Source organism: Nipponia nippon, unplaced genomic scaffold (genome assembly GCF_047370975.1).
Source record: "Nipponia nippon isolate SJK-2023a ecotype South Korea unplaced genomic scaffold, ASM4737097v1 scaffold_3, whole genome shotgun sequence".
Lineage (NCBI taxonomy): Eukaryota > Metazoa > Chordata > Aves > Pelecaniformes > Threskiornithidae > Nipponia > Nipponia nippon.
The window spans coordinates 111,490,942-111,513,298 of record NW_028262347.1 but is presented as its reverse complement, the minus strand read 5'-3'; the positions used below and the strand labels follow the sequence as shown (position 1 = coordinate 111,513,298).

Here is a 22,357-nt window from a genome sequence, read left to right as displayed (position 1 = left end):
GTGACACTGGATGTAGTGCGAGCATGCTGCTTGAATAACTAGCTGGGTCTATCAATATTTCTCATCTTGGTTGGACAGTAATTACAGTGTCCTGTAAAAGGACAGGAATGGTTTTGATACCTTAGAATAGGGACTTTATTTTAGGATTTGTGGCACGTGGTGCCTGTGAGTTCCCCTGAAGAACTCCTCCTCCTCTGTCCATCATCATCAATAATTAAATCAGCTATCACTGCTGTCCAGAAGGAAGAGGGTTTCTGCAGAGCGAGTAGAGCAGCTGCTGCCTAACAAGGGGATGCAGATGGCCTGACCCTGGGCAGTTGTCACCAGGCAGGAGGGTTTTGCCAAGAAGCGTCAGCTTTATTCCCTCCCTCCGAAGTCGTGACCATTCTTCTCACTCTGCAGCAAGCTGATTCAAGAGAACAGTTTGGCTAGGGGAGGAGACACTGAGGCACAAGCCCAGGCAAATTAAATCGAGATGCATCGATGTGCAAAATCATTTATTGATAGGGCCTAGCCCTTGTTCTGTCTAGCACAGCATGGGTGTTAAATTGTTCATGTTAGAGCCCGGCTGGTTTGCTCATCACCTTACCCTTTTGTCTTGGCCAGCACAGTGTGGGGAAGACATAATGTTTCATATGTCTTGGGTCAGTTGTAGGGTGGATTTGATGTATAGGAGTGGAGTGGGATAGCATGATTGCCCACTTTGGTGGGTACATGCACTGTTACTGTTAGTAGCTTGAGAGAAATGGCAGAAGAGCTGACAGGCTTCTGCAAGGGGGTGACCACAGTGACATTTTCCCATGAAAATGCTCTGTCATGGGGCACATCCTGTATCCTGTTTGATTGGTAAATATACAGTGATGCTCCAGAGCTGTCAGATCAGCCATCTTGATTTTCTCAAACACTCTAGTCAATCAGATGTTCTTTTAAATCATTAAAAGGTTTAGTACGAATGGGTTTTGTTTTGTTTGTTCTGTTTTTTGTTCCCAGGACTCATTTAAGCTGCAGTATTTAAATTATCTGCCAATGCCAGGACAAAAGAACTATCCACGTAACCAATACTTGCTGAAGAGAGAGGCTCTCAGACTTGTTTCTGGAACAAAGTTGGCATGCGGTTGATCTCAGACAGGGTCTACTCAGCGCGGCTGACTGCTAAAGTGCTGCTATATCAGAAGATGACTTTTATCTTTCATGAACAGTTAACATTTTTAAACCTTCCCATTCCCTTCCTCCCTTGTCCCCCTCTTCCTGTTCACTGCTCTCCCCTGTTCCCTGTTTGGTTCCCCTCCAAACCCAGTCACAGATGTCCTATGAATATATTTAAGATGTTGCCAGAATGTGTTGCTTTGCTGTTAAGCAGAAGACTTACAGCCACAGTCCACCCTGCTGAGAGAGTCACTTCAGGGTGGGTGGGAGGGTGGGTGGGAAGGAGGCTGCTACTCTCAAACTGAAATCAATATCCATTGCTAGGCCTTTGAAAAAGCATTCAGCTCTGAAGAGCAACAGAAACACTTATAACAGCCAGACCAGCCCCCCTTCCTCCCCAGCTTCCCTGCGGCTTTTGGCTGTTCTGACTGCAGACTTATTTTTTGTGGAGAGAGGACCCTTGCAATTTGACTATTATGAGCCAAATCCATCTCTTTCCTCTCCTGCCTGCTCTGCTAACCCTTTGGAAGCTGGATGTGTATTGTAGTCTCCCTTAACATCTGCTTGGCTGGGGAATGGTAGTCAATGAAAAGTTAAACTCTCTTCTGCCGAAGTCCCAAGCGTGATGGACTGGGGCTGCGATCCCGTCCACCCCCACCCCGGGTGAAACGTTGGCCCAGGGCAGTAATTCACTAGCAAAGGGATTGTCTGTACCATCTTCCTCCTGCTGTTCTCCCGGAAGAGTTGCTGATGGCTTACGAATCATTCTGTAAAGTGGAGGAAGTTAGAGGCTGGGGTGAGGAGGAAAGCTGGACATTGCTCCTTTCTTTCCATTCCTTCTCCCCTCAGAGAGGCTGTAGCTGGGTGCTGGAAGAGGGAGCTGCTAAAAACCTTGTGGAGCTCTCAAGATCAAGCCACCCTAGAGTGGAGACACCACAGAAACACTCTGGCCGTGACAGTAAGATTTTGCTCACGTGAGCACCAGTGGGGCACAGTCTCCTGGTGATGGCAGATGGGTAAAATGAGTATGGCCGTGAGTACAGTCAGTGCAGTTAGCAGTGGCTCCAGGCCAGTTCTGCAGCATTTCTGGGGCTGGCCTTGCTAGAAAGCCTTCGGAGGCAGAGCCTTTGGTGTGCTTCTCTAACCTACGTGCATGCTGCATTGCGGTTTAGGGACGCAGGCTGATTAGTCCCTTTGCTGATAGCTGAGCTGGATCTTTGCTTTCTAGCTAAGGCTTTTGCAAATTGCCATTGTTTAGAAGATAAAAATAGCCCTGAAGAGGAGGGACATGAGAAACAATTCTGCATGTCTCTGAACTAGACAGAGAGGTCTGGGGGAAAACAGCTGTTTTTACAGAGCTGGAAGGAATTGCAGGAGGCCTGCATTTGGATCAGGAAAGACTGTGCAAAGCAGTCCCTGGCCATTCCAGGTTTGGGCCCGGATCTTCCACTGTACATCTTGAATAACCCCCACTGCCTTAGTGGGGAGTTGTTCCAGTCCCACAGTAGGAAATTGGGACCCTTCATCTCCGGGCTGGAGGGGTTTTAAACAGGCTTTGTTAAAACCTTCTAAACTTGGGACTTGGCAGATGGGAAATTTTTTTAAGCTATTCTCATCAACTTCACTTTGCTGGGGAAGCAGTTGCATTGTTTCTAATTGCTTGGGATGCGCTTTTTCCACCAATGAAATTTTGCAAGGAGCTGGGCCACGAATCCCCAAAGAGCAGTCCAGAGGGCTTAAATCATTTTGGTGACAGCTAAGGCAGACAAGAAGGCGATGGAGTTATGGAGGAAGGGAAGGCTGGTGCTTGGGGAGTACCCAGTGCAGTTCCTGAAGCCCGTGGGCAGCAGTGTTGAGCAGTCAGCTCCCTGTGTTTTCATTGAGCGTAGAGACTACATCAGTTCTAAAGAGCATCTCAAAGCATATGGTGACGCTCCTGTTTTCTGTTTGAACTATTACTGTAGAAGTCAAACAGGTTAACATCTCGACTCTGTTCAGGTAACACTGACGGTGTGACTTACCTCTGCAGAGTCATAAAAGTTCTGAGTCACAATGGTAAGTTCATCCACAACTGATTTTGGCACTACTTTTAAGTCTAGGAAGGCTGTTTTGGATTTCAGGCAGCTCTACATATCAGGCATACTGCAGTCCCAAAGCCGAAGTGGCAAGGGAGCAGAGAGAATCAAAGTTTACATCCCAAACTTTGCTGAGTTGAAGTTCTGAGTCTTATTCTTAATGTTATTTGAACACTGTTCCTCTAAGTTCAGTTATTACAAGGTCTGCAGCATGGTTGCATATCAGCAGGGGTTTATATGACCTTGGCTGCAGATTTAATAGTTATTTTCCTCAGTTTGGTCATCCTCTGTCTTTTACATTTAGGTTGTTGTAGAAAACAATGATCTGTTACTCCAGCCTCTGGAGGCTGCAGAACTTTCTAATATTTTAATTGCATCTTTGTGGGCAATACCTGCAAGGGTGCATTTTATTTTGCTAGTTGAGAGAATGTGGGAGAACCGGAAGACTGGCTGGCCAAACGCAGAGACACCACCACTGCAGATTGTCCTTGGTTGTCATAGCCCTGCTGCTCCATGCTGCTATTCTGTAACTTCTAAGCACTGTTGGGTCTTCAAGTGGTACCGTAGTTTGAACTCTGCTGAATAGAGCTGTTTAAGGTACAGTCAGTGAGCAACAGCTGAAATCCGTTTTTGGCACGCGGTAAGAACGGTGTCTTGCCCTCAAGAAGAGACTGAGTCTGGGTACTTCATACAGAACCGCAGAAGGGCGAGGATTCCTGCCCCGCTCCCCGAGTTGTACAAATATTCTGATAGCTAAGAAGGAAACTGAAGTTAACTGATCTAACTTGAACTTGAAACTGCCACAGCCTGACATTTGGTGGTGTTTATTGCGCACCCAGGGAGGAGCAATCTGGTAAGTAGATCTCCCAATGTCAGAAGAAAGTGGCTTTTTCAAACTTCCCCCCCTTAGGATGTGTGTGCGTGTGTGTGAGTGTGCAAGAGTGCATGTGAGAGAGAGGTTTCAGCATGAACTGGATGGATAATCCCTCAGCCAGGTTGGAGTAATTGCAGAGTTTATAATGAAAAGAACTAGAACGTGCCTGCTGAAAGGAGATAAAAAAGGGCTGGAAGTGTCTGTGGGCTTTAAGTGTTGCACATCGCTTTGAAATGAAATGAAATACCTCTGCTGCATAGAGATCGGCACTTCTCCCACAGGTAGGAAGTTCACACTAGCCTTCCCCCTTGGACTATGGGATGGAAAGTACTGGAAGTGTGGGACATTCAGAGCAGGACAATCTGGTATGGCCACACCGTCTCCTGCTTGTGACTCCTTTGCAATAGGGCACAGTTTTGCTGCAAATATTTCTCATCCTCAGAGGAATACAGCTTGCTTTAAAATATGCAAATAGAAAATGGCATGAAGGAATTTGCAGCGAGAAAACTTCTGTGGCTGTCTCCTCTGGAGCAGCTCCCTCTGCTCCCCGCTAACGTTCAGGGACAGACACATCCGCTGTTGGAATGGAAGGATTCAGGTGACAAGTTGAGAAGTCCACGATCATCGGAAACATTGAAATGCTTTACACTTGTTTCTAAACTGGAAGCTGACTTGGACCACCATGCTCTACCTACCTGCACCTGCTCCTGCTCCAAAGGATCCTTTTTTCTTTTCCTTAATTTTTTTTGAACACTGAAAAAGCTGGAGAGTATCATGTGCGTTTCTCCACTCCCAGGTATGTGTTTCCTGCCCCTGTCACACGTTCCTTTCTCAGGCTGAGCAGAGCTCCAGGCTTGGTTCTGAGTTTTTTGGCATCCCGGCTCCGATGGAAAGCACCTCTCCAGGTTGGGCTCTTTGCCTAACTTTGTTAGCTTCCTTTAACACCATTTTAGATCTGCCTTTTGTGGCTGACGATTCCTAAATTCACTTGGGGCGGGAATATTTGTGTTCGATAAATCACAAATACTAGCAGCTCTTCCTAGCTAGAGAAGTGGACGAGAAGGAGCAGCCAGTCTTCCTACTGCAGGCTTGCTCTTAATTGTGGGAGGAAAAGGAGGAGACAGCCCAAGTGATTGAAAGCTAGGAGAGGGTGCAGGGATGGAGATGGATCTCTACAGAAGTGGGGACAATGCTGAAAATAGATGTCTTAGCTTGTGTAGTTGACTGAGAAGAATAGAGGTTTTCTGTGCGAACATCAAGTCATCAGGAGGTAATCAAGTAAGGCCTCCAACTGTTGGACTTGTCAGTTGATGCCCCTTTTAGGTTGTGCTGGGGGCATGAGGAGAAAGGGGTGGTCTAAACTACACTTGCCAGGAGAAGAATGAACTTTGCCAGGGTCTCCAAGTGGCATGCATGATGCATCTGACATGCTGAGCCTTGCCCTACTGTTGTTCCACCCGAAGCAATAAGCAGCAGCTTCCCAGAAGGAGGGGGGAACAGCAAGTGACCCAGCTGTCCCCAAAGGAGGTCTCCATATGAAATCCCACCATCCTCCTGCCAGCAAATCCTACTGGATTGATTGGCATGAAGGGGCCGCAGTCTCTCTCCCCGCTTTGAATTCAGAGACTCACAGAAGCAGCATGTCCCTTGGGTGCGTTCCTTCTCCACAACCCCAGCAGCGGGTTGAGAGGAATGGCTGCCTGCTGAGACTGAGCATTTGGCTTCCCCTCCTTTCCCCCTCACCCCATTTTTTTTTTAAATGAGGTGTAGCCAAACCACTGGCAAATTCCCAAAGTGTCTCTCCCAGGGTGAGCCTTGGCACACTGCCAGGATAAATCATCCTTTGTCTTGTCATAAAACTCCTCCCGTGACTTTGCGTTTGTTCCCAAAGACCTCTGGGCTTCCACATTTGTTGTCCAGCGGATATCCCATGGGAGTTGGCAACACTGGTTAATCCTTAGTGATATTAAGCTGATATTCTCAAAATCAGAGGGATGCTGATGTACATGGGTGTACAACAAACCCTTTAGATCTTGTAGCCAACTCCTAAATAGGTCCCTTTTTTTAATAGCCTATCACCCTAAAAGATATCCTGATTTCTGCTCAAGCAGGAGCCAAGTGCAGCTGTGGCCAGAAAATCAGCCTGAAATACCAGTCTTCATCACAGAGCAGCTCTGCTCGTACCTGTATGATGAATAACAATCTGTTGCCTTTACAGGCAAAGTGTTTTAATCTGCTAGTGCTCAAACACTAGTTTACATCTGAGCAAAGCTCCGCGTGCAGGAGGAAGGCAGGCCAGCCTCTCGTGGGCTCTTTGCGGTGGCTTTTACAAGGAACCGTGAGAATTTTGGGGCAATTCCATGTGAAAAACTGGAGCTGCTTTTAAGTGTAAAACCTTGCCTTCAGCTACTTTGTCTTTATCATGCAAGACATTGCAGGGCTCAGCCTAGCCACAGTTTTAGCATGGCAGAAAAATAATGACCTCAGCAAAGTGTAACAGATCCCGTTTCTCCCGGTCGTTTTCCATCACTACGTTTAGGAGAGCTGCACGCCTGCCGGGCCAGCCTATGCTGCATCGCTCCTGCCTGCTCAGGCTGAGGTGGGTGTGGAAGTGGGAGAGGTGAGAAAGAACATGGTTTCTCCAGAGTTTTCTGTTTGTTACTCTGCTATATTTGTTATCTGGATTCTTAAGTAATGAGTGCTTTGAATTTTGTGATTATGTTACGGTGATGTGTAGTTAATGTACTAATGTTCACTTGAGCTAGGATCATGGTAACAGTGTGGTTTGTTTTTTTTTTTAACTGTTCAGAAAATAACTTAAATACAAATACAAAGATTAAGCTGTGAATCTCTCCTGTTTTCCTTTTGGGGTGAAGGACACTGTCAAAATATCAAGCCTGTATCCTCCTTGAGCCCCATGTACATGAGTCACACTTCTGCTTCACGTGCACCGTACATGATATTTGCGGCGTGAACACCTGGAAGTGCTGCGGCCGTAAGGGGGACAGCTTTGCCCCAAGGCCAGGGTAGATGCAGCTTGATGGGACACACGGAGTCCGCAGTAGCCAGTCCCACCTCAGAGCTGCTGCTCATTGATGAATGCAGCATAAAAGACTGCTCTGGCAGTTGGAAACAACACTTATTCCTAAAACCACAGCATACTTTTTAATTAACAAACTCTCCATTCATAGCTGATGGCCTCTGGCTGGGGCAAATGAGTCCGCCCTGTAAGCCAGAGAATGGATGTGCCTGACACGGAAGAGCTGGAGCCATCCTGCCCATTAAAAAAGTGGGGGGGGGAAGCTATAAAGACTTTGTGTTTTTCTGGGTACTGTTGCAAGATCCTGGTAGGAGAAGCACAAATTTGTTTTATAAGCTAATCAGAATCCTGCTGTTCAATAATGAGTGAGTAATTGACATATCGCAGCACCGCCACACAGCTCCATGGCTGGGGATGCTGTCATGCTTACGGCTCGCCTGAATTTTAACGCAAGCACCCTTGCCCTCAGAATACCTTTCTCTTAAAAACGCTCCTCGGATAGCAGTCTTGGATCTTTCCATTTTACTTAACAGCCCCTTTTAAAACAAAGGCCACCGCGGTTTTAAGATCCTGACTCCTGGGGTGGTCAGAAAACAAACAAACCCCGCGCTCCCGCCGTCTCTCTCCCTGCTGGCTCCATTCTTGGGAGCCAGCGGGGGACTGGAGATTGCGAAGGCTCCTGCTTTTCTGAAGCGCTGGGAGCAGGATTCCCGTCACTTCCAATCCCTGTCTCTCCTTGTGACAGGGTTCCCAGCAGCCGCATGCTTTGTTTGGTAAGGGTTTGGGGTTTTTTATGTATGTATTTACACCACTTTAACCTTTTCAGTTCCCTCCCTGCTCTTTCCTCCCATCGGATAATAGATTTGGAAGAGGAATTGCAGTGACAGGCTTCATCCATCGTTTTGGATGGGTCTGTAACGCAGGATGCAGCTTGAATTAAACAACCTGTGACTGCCAGCACACACAAATGAGACCCCTTACCTTTCGTACTCACAGTCCTAGGCCTGTGTGTACCCAAACAACACACGTACGACCCAGTCCTACGTGAAACAGGTTCTCCTTGTAGGTTATTTCTAGTCGTTCCTTAGCCAGTCTTTCCCTTTCTTCTCCTTGATGTTTAAAGATGAGGATCAGAGTATTTATTCCAGATTTCTAGGACTGGGGCAGTGCTGTGCTGCAGGGCATGGGCTGGAAAACTTCTCCCAGGAATTCTGGCATCGCATCCAAAAACTCAAGTACTAAAGAGAGTCTTTGAGAAAGAAAAGCAATCTCAATTGTAAATTTCCACTGGAAAAGAATGAACACCAGACAGCTTATCTTAAATAGATTCAGTGGTTAATTACCCTTTCTGTTTAAAAATGTGTGCCTTATTTCCACTTCAAATGAAGGAGGAAAGTAATGTTTACCATAGCTTCAAATTAACAGCATTTGATCAACCTACAGCTTTAAAATGTAATCTTCTGTTGGCTTTTTTTTTTATTATATTATATACACGCTTTCAAGAGTACAGTAAGCTAGTTTTTGGAACGGGGAAATTGGCCAGTTTAGACCTGCTAGGCTAGAATTAACGTAATTCTTACAAAAAATATTTAGGATTAGTTCAGCGGTTGGGTGGTGCTGTGTCGGTGTGAAGAGGGTTAGGATGGCGAGCTCTTAGCGGAGGACGCAGCGCAGCCAGGGAAACAAAAGCCCTGAGCAGATAGACGTGCTCTAGTGCTGCTATTGATTTCGGCGGGCGAGCTGTCCTGGCAGCCCCTGGGGTCTGGGCTGTGCCTGGCTCCGGCAGCGCCCCGGCCCCGTTTGTTCAAAGGCCGCGTGCGGCGGAGCTCCCCCCGTGCAATGGCAGACCTGTCAGCGCCCAGGAGGGTGTGGAAATGATTCAACGTTTGGTGGGAATAAGATGCCGCTCCTGGGCTTGAGAGCCTGGTGCTCTGTCTGTATAGCTGCGCCTGCGGAAGATTTCTCTTTTCCAAGGGCTCAAGTTGTTTCACAGCCAACGCACAGACTGCCCAGGACAGTGTCCCAGGAGGAAAGCACCTGCGCTGCTGGAGGAGAAGGCTAGCAGAGGAAAATAAGATCCTGCTTGTGCTAACTATCCCATGCAAATCTAATGTAACGGGCTGCAGCCATCTGAGGTCTCAGCCTGTCCCCTTTGCTGGCTGATCCTTCCTTGGCAAGGACGTCTGATGGACAGGGATGTGATGCCCTTCTAGCAAGCTCCTGGCAGCGCATGTGTGTGAGTACCAGCCGCTTTGCTTTCCCCTAAGAGAGCTCAGACACACATTCATTATATTCCCAGGGGATACTCTTTGTTTCTCATCGGTGTTCTGTTCCCATCCTGAGCTTTGTTTCCAAAATGCTTTGCTGACATGCACCTGGCTGCTAGGAGCAGCTAGAAATCTCCAAACCAGCAGGGAGGTTGCTGAGCTCTGGGGCTGATCTGCCAGGGACCACTGAAGTTGGATAAGGAATATGACCAGGAAAACCTGAGCCTGAAAAGGTCTCACCTGTACAGGTAAATATAGCCTTCCTGCAGCTGGAGAACAGAGTCAGATGGGCTTTCCAGAGCAAGAAGGCAGAGACAGCAGCCCGAGCAGTGCTTTCACTAGGGACACTGCTGAGTTTCTTCTGGAGGCCACCGTGGTTTGCAGAAGCTCAAGCCCCTGGTTAACATCACGCAGCTGATGTGTCCAAAACTCCCTGTCCCATGCCCAAAGCACCCTGCTGGCATTTACAAAGGCAGATCAAGGAAGGCTTGTTCTCCAAGGGGGCAGCGAGGCAGGGAGGCTGCTGGACCATCTCCGTTTCTGCAGTGTCAACTCCGAAAGGGCAGCGCCGGCAAACTGCTCTGACCTTTCAAGCTGCGGAGCTGTCTGCGAGCGGCTCTGCCTGCTGCACCCGTGCTGCCGAGTTCCCTCTCCTCCGGCGCAGGGAAAGGGGTCGGTGCCTGCTAAGCAATGCATCTTTTTACCTATGTTTATTTGAGCTGCTTATTGCTTCCTTGTGGACTTTGTTCCAGTTTGGACAAGATGGTGCTGAGCAAACACCCAGAGGCAGCACTGAAGACCATGTCCTCTCCAAGGGATTTCCATCTCATCTTAGAAAAGGAGATGGACTCTCCCAGTGTGTCTTCCCCGCTGCCACATTCCCCAGTCCTGTAGAAATCCTCATACAATTTTTTTGTGAGTGTTTTATGTCTTTAGTGTGGGGTCCCGCATGGCTGGCTCGTGGCTGCTGCTCCCTGGCCCTGGGGAGCTGGGCAGGGAGGCAGGAGGCGCCTGCTGCTCTGCCATTGCAGCAGGGCTGGCTCTGTCATTCCCATCCACACAAGCTCCTTGGGAGAGGATGGATCCTGCCTCTGCCCACACCATGGGCATCTGGGCTCTGCTGGGACCCTGCACAGCACCACGCCATTGGCTCAGGGGAAGCCCTCAGGAGAGCACAGGGCTCCCAACAGCATCTCTGTCCTCCTGGCCTTGGCAGACGCCATCGCTCTGTGCAGGATGCATGCTGGGACCAGCTCTTCTTGCTGCTCTGCCTCTCCCAGTCCTCCCGGGTTTCTTTGTGTGCCCCAGGCACTGTGTGGGCGATGCCTCAAGGAGAGGAGACATGCGAGCATCCCATGGTGCGGAGCACTGAGACAGGGACGGCCCCAGTGCTGCATCTGGGGACCGGGCAGCAGTGAGGCAAGAGTGGGCAGGAGATCCCGGGAGTGACAGTGGGAGGGGATGAGGGTGGTTTGTGGGCTTACAGCCACTTTCGCAGCCAAGGGGGGGTGTTTTAGCCAGGGAGTCCTTGCACGGAGGCAGGGGAGGGATGGGGACGCCTGTAAATTGCGGGGATGAGCTCCCTTGCAGCACAGAGCAGCGGGTGTTTCTCACCAGCACTTGTCTCCGTCTTACTGTGTGCCACTGTCACCAGGTCAGGTCACAGGAGTGTCTCCAATTAACCCAGCTCCCTGGTGACCCTTAATTGGCACCCCAGGCTTTTCTCCTCCTCCTCCTCCTCTCCCTTCCTCCCCCAGCACGTGTTTCTCACCTGTACGTCTGCTGCTAAACCTCTGCTCCCGGCATCCCAGCCGCTGCTGGGAACCGGTGGCAGTAACCCAGATTTACCCCCTAAATCAAGGCAGCAGCCACCCCTCTGGCTTGGAGCAGCGTCCTGAGGATGTCCCTGCTTGGTCCCCGGCATCAGGCTGTGTGGCAGGAGGGGGATTGTGGCTGTGGGGCCGAGCACTGGGCTGGGGGACTGGTATGGGCTTCAGTGCAGAGGGGCTGGGAAGCTCCAGGAGGGTGTTTAGGTGGGTATTTGCTGGGATGGCTCAGGATGGGGGAGAGATGGCTGCTGCTGTTTCTTCCTCTCCCTGTGGCAGAGACCACTGGACTGGGCACATTTAACCCTCCAGGTGCTGGTCCCAGAGACAAGCCATGTACCTGGATGACCAGAGTGGGAGCATGGCTGTGGGACACAGTATGGCCTGGCTTATCATCCTGTCCCGGCTTTGCTGCTTTGCCCTGTCTTAGCACAGGGCTTGGGGTGAGTCCTGGGGCTGTTTAGGGCTGCTCTGCAGCACTGCAAGTGCGTTGGGCATGGTTGGTACTCGCAGGCTGCATGTCCTCCTCCTGCCAGGTCATCTCACCCATGGGCATATCCAAAAAATGGATCTTCATCCTGGTGCTCGGGAATGAAAAGGGACCATCCCCTGAAGGACCGTGGCTCCCTGCAGGTCTCCCCGCACTGTGGTCCTGTCACCGAGGTCTCTGCAGCCGCCCAGCACACCTGCATGAAGGTAAAGGCGATGCCCCAGTCGAGACAAGGAGAAACTGAGTCTGAGCAAGACAGGGGAGCCCTTGAACAAGTGCCTACCCTGGGAAAAGCCGAACGCCGGCAGGCTGGGAAGGGCTCGTGGCCGGGGGAGAGGGCAGGATGCTTTTGGGGAGAGCCAGGGGCTCATGTGGAGGGAGAAGGCAGGAGCTGGAGCATCCCTTGTGGGAGGCTGCTCCTCACCCCGGACGGCCCGGCTGGGGCTGGGCACGGCAGGCCCAGAGGTGCCCGAGCCCACGGGGCTCTCCCAGCCCTGCTCCTCTGCCCTGTCCCCGCCCGACCCTCCCGAGGTGGGGCCGGCCAGCCGGGGCCTGTCCCTTTTAAGCCCTTGGAGCTGTTGTTGCCAGCCGTGGCTTAGTGGGGTCCCCATCCTTTCAACTGGCTGTTCGGCAAATTAAGAGCTTGCTATTAGGCTGCTAATTAAAGGCACTTCATTAGCAGCAGGGGAGGCAGCTCCTGGCCGCAGCAAAATTGGATTCCTCTGAGCTGCCGTGAGCCCAGGCTCTCCTCTCTGGGGCTGGGGGCTGCGCCCCTCCGTGTCCGGGGAAGGCAGCCGCCCTGAGCCACGGCCACGGGGGTACCAGCCCTTCTACCCTGGGGCACATCTGCCCCCCACGTCTGACAGGGTGGGAGAGGGTGGTGGGGGGGTGTTGGGTGATGTGGGGCTGCCCCTTCGCCCCCAGCCTCGGGGGTGATGCAGGGATGCTGCCCTGCTTACGGTCCCCCGGGGCCACCCCCGTTTGGAGGGGACGTGCGGGGGCTCTCAACGGTGGCAGAGCATCACATCGGTGGTCCCGCTGTCCCCAGGCCTGGCCGTGGCCCCTCAGCGGGCTGGGCAGCCCGGAGGTGCGAGGTGCCGCCGGCCCCTGCCCCTGCCCCCGGCGAGGGGGGGAGGCCCCCGGACTCCTCCTCCGGCCGCTCAGGCGCCTCCAATGAGCCCGGGGGGCACCCGGGCTGCCTGCCCTGCCCTGCCTTCCCCTGCCTTCCCCTGCCTTCGCTCCTCTCTCCCCCTCCTTCTTCCATCTAAAAATGGGAGAGACGAGCCAGGCCGCCGGACCGGGGCTGCCTTCCTCCCCCTCCCCTCCTCCTCCTCCTCCTTCTCCTTCCTCCCGCTCCAGCTGCAGGCTCGCCCCGACGGTCGGGAAAGAGACCCCGCAGCCCGCCGGGGACATCACTGGGGTGAGCTCCCTGCGGGCTGGGGGGGCTGCCCCATCCCCGCTCCCCGTCTGCCCCACGGTGTCCCGCCGTCCCCCCTCCCCCAGCCCCTGGCCTGACACCCCCCCGCCTTTCCCGGCTCGGGATTCCTGATGGGATCGGCGGGGATTTGCTGTGCGTGAGCCGGGAGCTGCTGAGCGCTACGGATCCGGCTACCGTGCTGGGGGGGCTGGGGGAGGGCCCGGCTCTGGGCGCTGGGACGCGGGGCTGCTCCTGGGGCCGCAGGCTCACCCCGCCACAGCCCCGGCGCTGTGGGGTCGGGGGATGCTTATTGCGCCGGGGGAGACAGCCGGGTGCAGCACCCAGGGGTGCCCCTGCGCCTGGGGGGGTGCCCTGAATGCCCCCTGGGTCCTGCTGGGCACCCCGATCCCGGGGTGGGCTGGTCTCAGCCCCCGCCCCCGGGCTGGGTGGGGGCTGCAGGGTGTCCCTCCGCAGCCCTCGGCTCCCCGCAGCGAGGTCCCCTCTGCAGCCGGGGCAGGTGACAGAGGTGCTGGTGGGGGCGAGGGTTTAGGAGGTGGGTGCATGTGGCATTTTGGGAGGGCTGGGACCTGCCGTGGGGAACTGCACCTTTCAGTGGCGCTGGGCCTCCCCGGCAGGGAGGTAAGTGTGGGGCAGCTCACAGTGCCATTTGGGTGCCCCCATCTATGGGAGGGGATGGGTGGCTCTCCCTCCTCTACCTGCCCCTTTCTGCCCGCTGCCCCCTTCCAGCCCCAGGGCAGGGGTGCCTGGGACAGGCAGCGGGGACAAGCAGCCTGAGCTGGGCCACTGCCAGGGTAAAGCCTCATGCCACAGCCACGAGACCAGCCACCGGGAAGCCGGATCAGCTAGGCTGGGCGCTGGGCGGTGGCATGGAGTGGTGCTCGGCATAAGGCTCTGTCACATTGGGGTCTTTGCTCTGGGCTTTGCTCTGGGCCAGGGACATCCCTACTAGAAAAGGGGCAGTGACCCACTGCGGCTCATGCCACATCTGTCCCTGGCCCCTGGCTCTGCCGGCCGGGGCTGTGCTCATCCCTCCTCCTCTCTCCCAGCACCTCACCTTCCCGCTGCTGTCGGTCACCCTCCTGGTGTCCTTTGGCTCCTCCATGCTCTACGGCTACAACCTTGCCGTGGTGAACTCGCCGGCAGTGGTAAGGGATGGGCAGCCTCTCCGGGAGCAGGGGAAGGGCTCTGCATCCCTCGCTGGGAGGGTGGAGGGATCGCTACCCAGCAGCCCCACATCAAAACGCTGGCATTTCCCTTGGGCAGACACCCACCGAGAGCAGTCCAGGGAGAGGGATGGCATGGGAGGGATGAGGGAGCCTGTGTTGATGTACTCCCCCCAAACTGGTCCTCCCTGGAAGGCAGGGGCTGGGGAAAGCTGCCCACAACGTCCTTGCTCCAGCTCCAGCTCTGCCCATGGCATCTCCAAGTTGTCCTTAAACCCCTCTGGTGCTGAGGCTGGCTGAGCAACCAGACCAGCACCTCCCAGCCACCCCCAGTCACATCCTGCCCTGCATCTCCTACAATGCTGTTAAACCCATGGCGTTTTCCCTACGGGGCCTGTCTTCCCTTGTCTTCCCCTTTCTCCCAAAGCATTTGGTGCCTGTGTGTCTCTCTCTGACCCACAGTACATAAAGGCTTTCTACAACGCCACATGGTCCCGGCGGTACGGGCACGGGCTGGCCCCTGGCCCCCTGACCCTCCTCTACTCCCTGACCGTCTCCATCTTTGCCCTGGGTGGGCTGGTGGGCTCCTTGCTGGTGGGGGTGCTGGTGGAGCGGTACGGCAGGTAAGGGGGTGGCACGGGACAGGAGGGTCAAGGGATGGGATGGGGCCAGAGAGGCTGCCCTGATGCTTGTGCCCTGCTAGGAATGGCGCGCTAAGCCGCAGCGCTCTTCTCGTCCTCCTGGCCGGCAGCTTCATGGGCTTCAGCCGGGAGCTGGAGTCCCCTGAGATGGTGATCATCGGCCGCTCCATCACAGGGCTCCACTCAGGTAGGTGCTGCCTGGGCTGAGGGGCTGTGCACAGCCCCTTCCCCATGGCTCGGTCCCCTACGGCCCATTCCCAAGGGGCTGGCGAAGACTTCTTATTCCTCATGGCCACAGGCTCTGCAGTGGAGGTGTCCATGGGGCAGACAGGGCCTCCTCCCTGTCCATGGGGTCCCCACTGTGGATGGTGCTGGGCATGGGAGGAGATGCACCGAGGGCCTGGCTGGGCACTCTTCTCCTGGCTGCCTCTCCCCTCCCGGTCCCTCCTGTCCCCCCCAGGTATCTGTCTCAGCGTGGTGCCACTCTACCTGGGAGAAATCACCCCCAAGAACCTGCGGGGTTTCCTGGGCCTCATGCCCAGCATCTTCATCTGCCTGGGGGTTTTCTTCGCGCAGGTCCTGGGCCTCCCGGAACTGCTGGGCAAGGTGAGCACAATACCCCAGCCCACGCGCGCTGGACCCTGGTCTGCCCTCCCCGTGACACGTCCCGTTTCGACTCCTCTCAGGACAGGTTCTGGCCCCTTTTCCTGTCGGTGGTGGTTGTTCCCACCTCCCTCCAGCTCCTGCTGCTGCACTGCTTCCCCGAGAGCCCGCGGTACCTGCTGATAGAGAGGAACGACGTCTGCGGGGCCACCACGGGTGAGGGGGTGTCCTGGGGGAGACTGGCTCCAGGAGGTGCTGGGTCCAAGGTCTCCCGAGACCAGATGCATCCTCATAGCATCCTTCCACACCCAGACCTCACAGCCCACCATAGTCCTTATGGTTCAGCTCTTCCGTCCCAGCCAGTTGCGTCGTAGCATTTCCATGGTGCCCATCACCATGGCGTGCGGCATCTCCTCGGTTCCTATGGATGCTCAGCCCCATGGGTCAAAGAGGTACCCTGGGGAGGCTGAGCCAGGGCAGAGCCAAGCCCTTGCCCCTGCCCTGTGCCATACCTATGAGCATCCACCCTGTCATGGGGAGATGTGTGCCCACGACCCCCGCTCTCCCCACAGCGCTGCGCCGGTTCCTGGGGACACCCGACGTGCAGGATGTGATTGAGGAGATGAAGGAGGAGCAGCGGTCGCTCTCCTCCGTGGAGATGGTCTCCGTCTGGCAGCTGCTGCGGGACCGCTCTGTCCGCTGGCAAACCCTCTCGGTGGCGGTGGTGAATGCTGGCATGCAGCTCTCAGGGATCGATGCCGTAAGCCCTGGGGGGTCCTCACCCCAGGACCTGGCTCTGCAGAGGCTGAGCTGAGACCTGGCAACTCATTTCATCAAATGCCCCGTGACGCCATCCCCCCAGCTCACACTAAGTCCCCTCCTTGGCAGATCTGGTTTTACACCAACACTATCTTCGAGAACGCTGGGATCCCTGTATCCCAGATCCCCTACACCACTGTGGGCACGGGCGCCGTTGAAATTGTTGCTGGGCTGATCGGGGTGAGTGATGGACGGACGGACGGACACAGCCCCTCAGTGCCAGAGCCTTGTTGCCTGCTCCCAGCACCATCAAATGGGGGGTGCTGGATGGACCCCAAATGCCATCTGTGCTGCAGCACAGCCCCTTTGCTGGGGGGCAGAGGGTTTGGCAGGGAAATGGGCTGGGGAGATGGGATGAGAGGGGCTCAATTTGTGGGATCACATCTAGGAGGGGTGGAAGAATTTTGCGGTAAGTGGGTAGCAGAGGGATTGGGGGAAGATGCCAGGCAAGGAGCAGGTTGGAGATGATGGAGGGGGCTAAGCAGGTCCTTCTGGCTCCTGATTTCATTGTCACTCCATTAGCCACTCCACATGTCCCCATCTGCCCCCCCAGCCAAGCACCGGCCTGGCCCCGGGCTAGCAGCCCCGGCCCCCCCAGCCAGGGCTCATTTAGCTGGAGAGTTAGCACTGGGCCAGGCAGATTTATGACCCTCGTCCCATCTGCGAGTGTCACCCGGGGCCAGCCTGAGCCACCCGGCACTAAATCCGCTCCCTGACAATTAGAGAGATGGATGGGGGGGTGGCTGCTCTCAGAAAACTGGGGACGATCAGGGGCCTGTTCCCCTCTCCCCATAGCTCAACCCAAGGCAGAGCGGGTTCCCCCCGTCACCCCCCTGCCCCTCTGAAGGGTGTCCCCTTCTCCCCTTCTCCCCTGCCCTGGCTGTGGGGCCACCCCAGCCCCCGGCAGCTGCCCGGTGTGCAGCCGGATTGCTTGGGAGCAGCCCCGCAAACGGCCCCCGACGGACGAGCCGAGATTGGTTATAAAATTACAGGCATTTGTTCTGCTGTCAATACCCTGCCTGCTCCAGCCGCTGCCGTGCTGCCTGCATGCGCTCTGCCTCCTCTGCCCGCTGCCCCGCAAACACCCTGTGCCCAGCTCGACACCTCTGCTTGGCGCTGGCATGAGTGTCGCCATGGGGCCACCCCAGCCAGCCCCGACCCTGCACCCTAATGGGGCTCTGCGGGACCCCGCTGCTGCCCAGTGCATGCTCACCCCAGGACCCTGGAGTCCTGGCTCTTCCCGTGCCCCGGCCTCAACCCTGGAGCTCTGAGCTGGGGCTGCCCCCACCCCCAGATGCCACCGGGAGCATCCCTCCACCTGCAGCTGGGTTCAGGGGGTGCCCCCGTCCTGGTGGGGAGCTCCCAACCACCCCATCAGTCTCTGCTCTCCCTTGGCAGTGCTTCACCATCGAGAAGCTGGGCCGGCGGCCCCTCATCATCACTGGCTTCTGCGCCATGGGCGTCTGCTCAGCCGGCATCACCGTCTCCCTGCTGCTGCAGGTAGGGTCCAGCCAGCCACTGCCGCTGCTCTGGGCCACTGACGTGGCGGGGGCTGGAGCCCTGGGTGCATTCACCAGGGCTGGGTGATGAAGGGCTGGGTATCACCCCAGGGGAGGGAGCGTGCATGGAAATGAGAGGCGAGACAGCTCTTTGCAAGCAATGTTTTCCCTTCAAAGTTCAAGGGAAGGAAAATTCAGAGCAAAGAACAACAAAAAAACCCCGACCCACGAGAAAAATCCTGCCGCTTCTGGTAGCTTTATCTGCAGAAATAGCTGTCCCCAGGGAGGCAGCTGTGAAATGCCAGGGGAGATGGAGAGGTCTGCAGGGTCCTTCTGCTGCTGCCTGCTCCCAGGGGATGTTCCCGCAGCTCTGGGGATGTCTCAGCATCACGAGTTGCTGAGCTTTGCCAAGACCAAACCTCAGCAGCTTTGCCCCACACACCCTGCATGGCCACCATCCCCAAGGGCTGCCACCAAGCCGAGGGGTAGGCATGAAGCCCCATCCAGGGGACACCGGGCACGAAGCTCGGGGCAACCATGCTGGCAGCATCCCCCAGCCTTGTGTCCCCTTGCAGACCACCATGCCCTGGATGCGCTACGTCAGCGTCGCCTGCGTGGTTGGCATCATTGCTGGCTTCTGCATGGGACCAGGTGGGTCTGGGGCTGGCGGGAGTGGGGGTGGTGGGGTGGGAACAGAGGTCCTGGGGGAGCAGGGAGCAGTGGGTTTTGCAGGCAGGCAGCAGGACCGGTGCTCTGCCCCCTTCCTGCAGCCAGGTCCTGGTTAATCATGCCGCACCCCACAAGCAAGACCCCACTGCAAGCCCCTCCAGCCCCATGTGTCCCCAGGGCACGCTCCACCTCCTCCTCCTCGTCTCTGCTTCCAAGCCAAGCAGGGAGAAAGCCCTGGCCACCTTCCCCAGGCCTCTCTGGAGGTGTGAGCCGCTCCCATCACAGTGCGGCTGGCGAGCACCATCCTGCCCTTAACCAAGCACGGGCACAAGAGCAGGCTCGAACAACGAGGAGTGCAACCTGGACTGGTTTACCCAGTTGATGTATTAGCAGAGCTGTTAACAGATCTATAATTCATCCTCAGCCCAGACTTTATTCACTGTAATTACATCTTTAATTAGGATTTTAATGGCTCATTGTTCACAAACAATGATGAATAGGAGTTTTAAAACAAAAAAATATATATCTCTATTCTGGGCAAGCTGTGAGTAAGAGTCCGTCAGGGGCTCCACTCCTCCCTCACTTCTTAGCACTTTTTTTTGGTTTATATTTTCCCTTGCAGCATCTTTTATAAAAAGGTCCCAGTCAGCCCTGTCCCAGGCAGTGGCACCCTGGGCATGTCACCACGTCAAGTACAGTCCCCTGCCAGATCCCCGTGTGCCCTGGGATGTGCACTGGACCTCAGATCCTGCCCTCCAGCACAGGGACAGTCCTGGGAGCCAGTGACACATGGCAGGAGGGGCTGAGTCCTTCCAGGAGAAGCAGCCACAACCTGTGTCCAGTTTTTAGTAGCCAGGTTGGCTTGGACAATCATCTTCAGTCATTCTGGATTTTTTTTTCACTGTACATGGGAAAAGCTGGTTGGAAAATGGCATTTCTGCATCCTGTGGGAAATTCTGATGCTTGGAAATGTGATTGCTTTTTTCCTGCCTAAATCAGCCTAAATCAGCCACAGTGTCCGAGCCTTTTTTGGCTAATCAATAGAAGGAAATTTTCTAAACCATTTTGATCAAAAGAAGCTGGGAAGGGCATTATGGACGGACCCAGGCATTTCTCTGTGCCTGGGGTCTATATGAGATTTAATATATCAACATTTAGGCAAATTGTTGCAAAATGAGGATCCAAATGAAATGTTCCACCTTGATATGGACTTGGTCTGAAACTTTCCAGTCAAGTAACTTGTGAAATTGCCCTCAGCACCCAGCAAAGTGCAACTGTGGTATGTCAGGGGGGACATCACCCACGCACCGAGATGGATCCCAAAGGGAGACCAAGAACAGGACGCTGGTCCACCCATCCCCACCCTCCCCATCTCCTCCAGCCCTCCCAGTGCCACCACTTTGACCTGTGCCTCTTGCTGGGCTCCAGCCCTTTGGCCACAGGACGGAGATGGGCAGGACCTGTCGACCCCAGGGGTGCCCGAGGTACCCTTGATCTGTCTCCTCCCTCCACAGCCGGCATCCCCTTCCTGATGACAGCCGAGCTCTTCACGCAGTCGCACCGCCCGGCCGCCTACATCGTGGGGGGATTCCTCAGCTGGCTCTGCAACTTCACCGTCGGCTTCGTCTTCCCCTTCTTGCAGGTACCAGTCCGGAGGGGCCATGGGAGGAGGAGGGGATGGATGCAGCCCTGCTGCTCCCCCAGGACAGGGTACCAAGCCAGGCTTAACCCAAGGGATGCCTGTGCTCCTGGCTCGGCTCGGCTCAGCTCAGTGCTGGCCGGAGCCAGCCCAGAGAGGGGTGATGAGGGGACGCTGCCTCATGCCATGCCCAGCTTGGGGGTGCCTGGCTCTCTGCCCCGTCCCTGCTCTCTCGTTGTCCCCAGATGTCAGCCGGTGCCTTTTGCTACTTGGTTTTCTGCGGCATGTGCCTCCTGGTGGCCCTGTATGTCTACTTTGTCATCCCTGAAACCAAGAACAAAACCTTCATGGAGATCAGCCACATCTTTGCCACCCACCGCTCCTTCCTCTCCATCCCAGACCACCTCATTGGGATAATGAAGCTCGATGGCTACGGAGCCTTGGAGAGCAGCTCCCTGGAGGGCTCAGGTTTCAGCCTGCCCTGACCTGCCCCCTGCCTCCCACTGTGGGACCCCATCCCCGGGTGGGCTGTGGGGGATAGGGGTGGTGGAGGAGGCTTGGGGCTGGATAGGGAAGTGAAGGCCAGTTTGCTTGGACTCGATCAGCTCTGTGTCTCCCAGGACATCTCACCATACCACAGCCTGCGGCCAGGATGAGCTCCGATGATGTGCCGGGGCTGCGCTGACCGCTGTGCATCAACCCCGTGCTGGAAGAGATGCCCTCCCAGAGCCGGGGGGACCTCCTGGGGGCAGGGAGTTCACATCGCTCCTGGGCACGTGGACTTGCCAAGAGCTGCCCTCACAAGGTCTTCAATAAAGAGCGTTGCCTCCAGAGCTGGTATCTGGCAAGTGCAACCTGGGATGGCAGCAAGCTGGAGCGTGCTGGCACGGGTGGGTGCTTCCCCAGTGCCGGGGAGCAGTGGGGAGCAGCAGGATGGGATGGGGGGCTTGTCCCCCTCCCCGCTGTGCCTGGCTGGGAAGGTCAGAGTTGCCCCACATTTCCTAGGACGGGTGGTCAAGGTGGCTCCTGGGCTCGTGCATCTCACTCCGTGTTGGTCATGCAAACACAGGCTGAGTTGCAGAAAGGACATGGAGCAGCTCAGAGCTGGGAGTGACCATCCAGCCACCATGCCCCGCCGCCCCAGCCTGCTGGCAGCCCCTCGCTGCCCAGCCCTGCTTGCTGGCCCTGCAGAGAGTGTGCTCCCGTGGGACCCCTGCACCCTCTCAAACTCTGCTGAGGACAAAGGGGTCCCAAGTGCACCCACATCCCCTTGCTGTGCCCCGTGAATTGCTGTGCCCCCAGGGTGCTCTCCAAGCGTGACCTCTCCCACGTCTCTGCCCTGGATCCTGTGGTGGGGGCTACCCCGTTTCCTGGGACTGCCGTGGGCACAGCACTTGCGTGGCCCAGGACCCTCACAGCAGCTCCCACGCACACTATGAGGTTGGGGCTCCCAGGCCAGCAGACCCTCGTGGAGCTGCCATTTGCAGGGAAACTATAATATTTTGCTTTGGTAAGAGGTAAAAGCTGGGGGGTGGGGAGACCTGCATGGCCAAAACCCTCTAGTGCCAACACAGACATGATTTATTTTCTTGCAGATAATTTAGCCCTCTTTTTTCCAGCTCCCCACTCTGACGGGCCCATGGCTTGCATGTTTGGTGCTTGTGGTCACTGGTTGGTGTGCTGGGCTCTAGCCCATGTGAGGAGCACACCCTTTCTGCGTCACTTGGCAAAGCCTCAGGGTGCCTCTGGGGGTGGGTGGGTGCCCATGGGGGCCCTCAGGGTGCCCATGGGGGCAGGGTCGGGGCCATACTGGGTCCCCCAGTGCCCAGTCCCAGCCCCTCCATCCTCAGCAGCCAGCTTGGGGCTCTCCTGCAGCTCAAGCCGTTTAAGGGACATCAGTCAAAGCAGGGGTCATGGCTCCACAGCATCAGCCGCTTCCCACTCCGTCTCCCTCCCAACTCGGCTGCTCTCGGCAGCAGAACAGAGCGGTAAATATGTGCAGCATTACATATGTATAATGGAGTGTAAATAACCCCAAAAAGTGCATTGTAAATAGACTCCAAGTTTATCCTTTATTAATGAGGCACTGAGTGCCCTGCTGTTTTAGAGCAGCGAGACTTTCATAATATCAAAACCTAAATTACACTTGTGTCTCTCATTCCCAGCAA

At 55.5% G+C, this 22,357-nt stretch overlaps 2 protein-coding genes across 15 annotated transcripts in view; both read left to right on the top strand.

Annotated features, from left to right (window-relative positions):
* The window catches only part of BTRC (beta-transducin repeat containing E3 ubiquitin protein ligase), a 123,715-nt gene extending 116,779 nt beyond the window's left edge, over positions 1 to 6,936 (top strand). For 11 of the 14 annotated variants that reach the window (XM_087765342.1, XM_087765339.1, XM_087765338.1 and 8 more), the window contains one exon: positions 991 to 6,936. The gene's annotated coding sequence lies outside the window, so the exon portion shown is untranslated. The remainder of the gene's footprint in view (positions 1 to 990) is intronic. The other 3 variants (XR_015706438.1, XR_015706437.1, XR_015706439.1) reach the window with 3 other exon arrangements.
* A 6,037-nt stretch (positions 6,937 to 12,973) lies between these two features.
* LOC104013530 (solute carrier family 2, facilitated glucose transporter member 5) lies at positions 12,974 to 21,001 on the top strand. The gene is made up of 12 exons (XM_087766001.1): positions 12,974 to 13,138; positions 14,203 to 14,301; positions 14,782 to 14,942; positions 15,023 to 15,147; positions 15,421 to 15,566; positions 15,647 to 15,779; positions 16,136 to 16,323; positions 16,452 to 16,562; positions 17,781 to 17,882; positions 18,457 to 18,532; positions 20,065 to 20,192; positions 20,435 to 21,001. The coding sequence occupies exons 1-12, from the start codon at positions 12,989 to 12,991 to the stop codon at positions 20,672 to 20,674; spliced, it is 1,659 nt and encodes a 552-aa protein (XP_087622127.1). The 5' UTR covers positions 12,974 to 12,988; the 3' UTR covers positions 20,675 to 21,001.
* Positions 21,002 to 22,357: the final 1,356 nt, after the last annotated feature.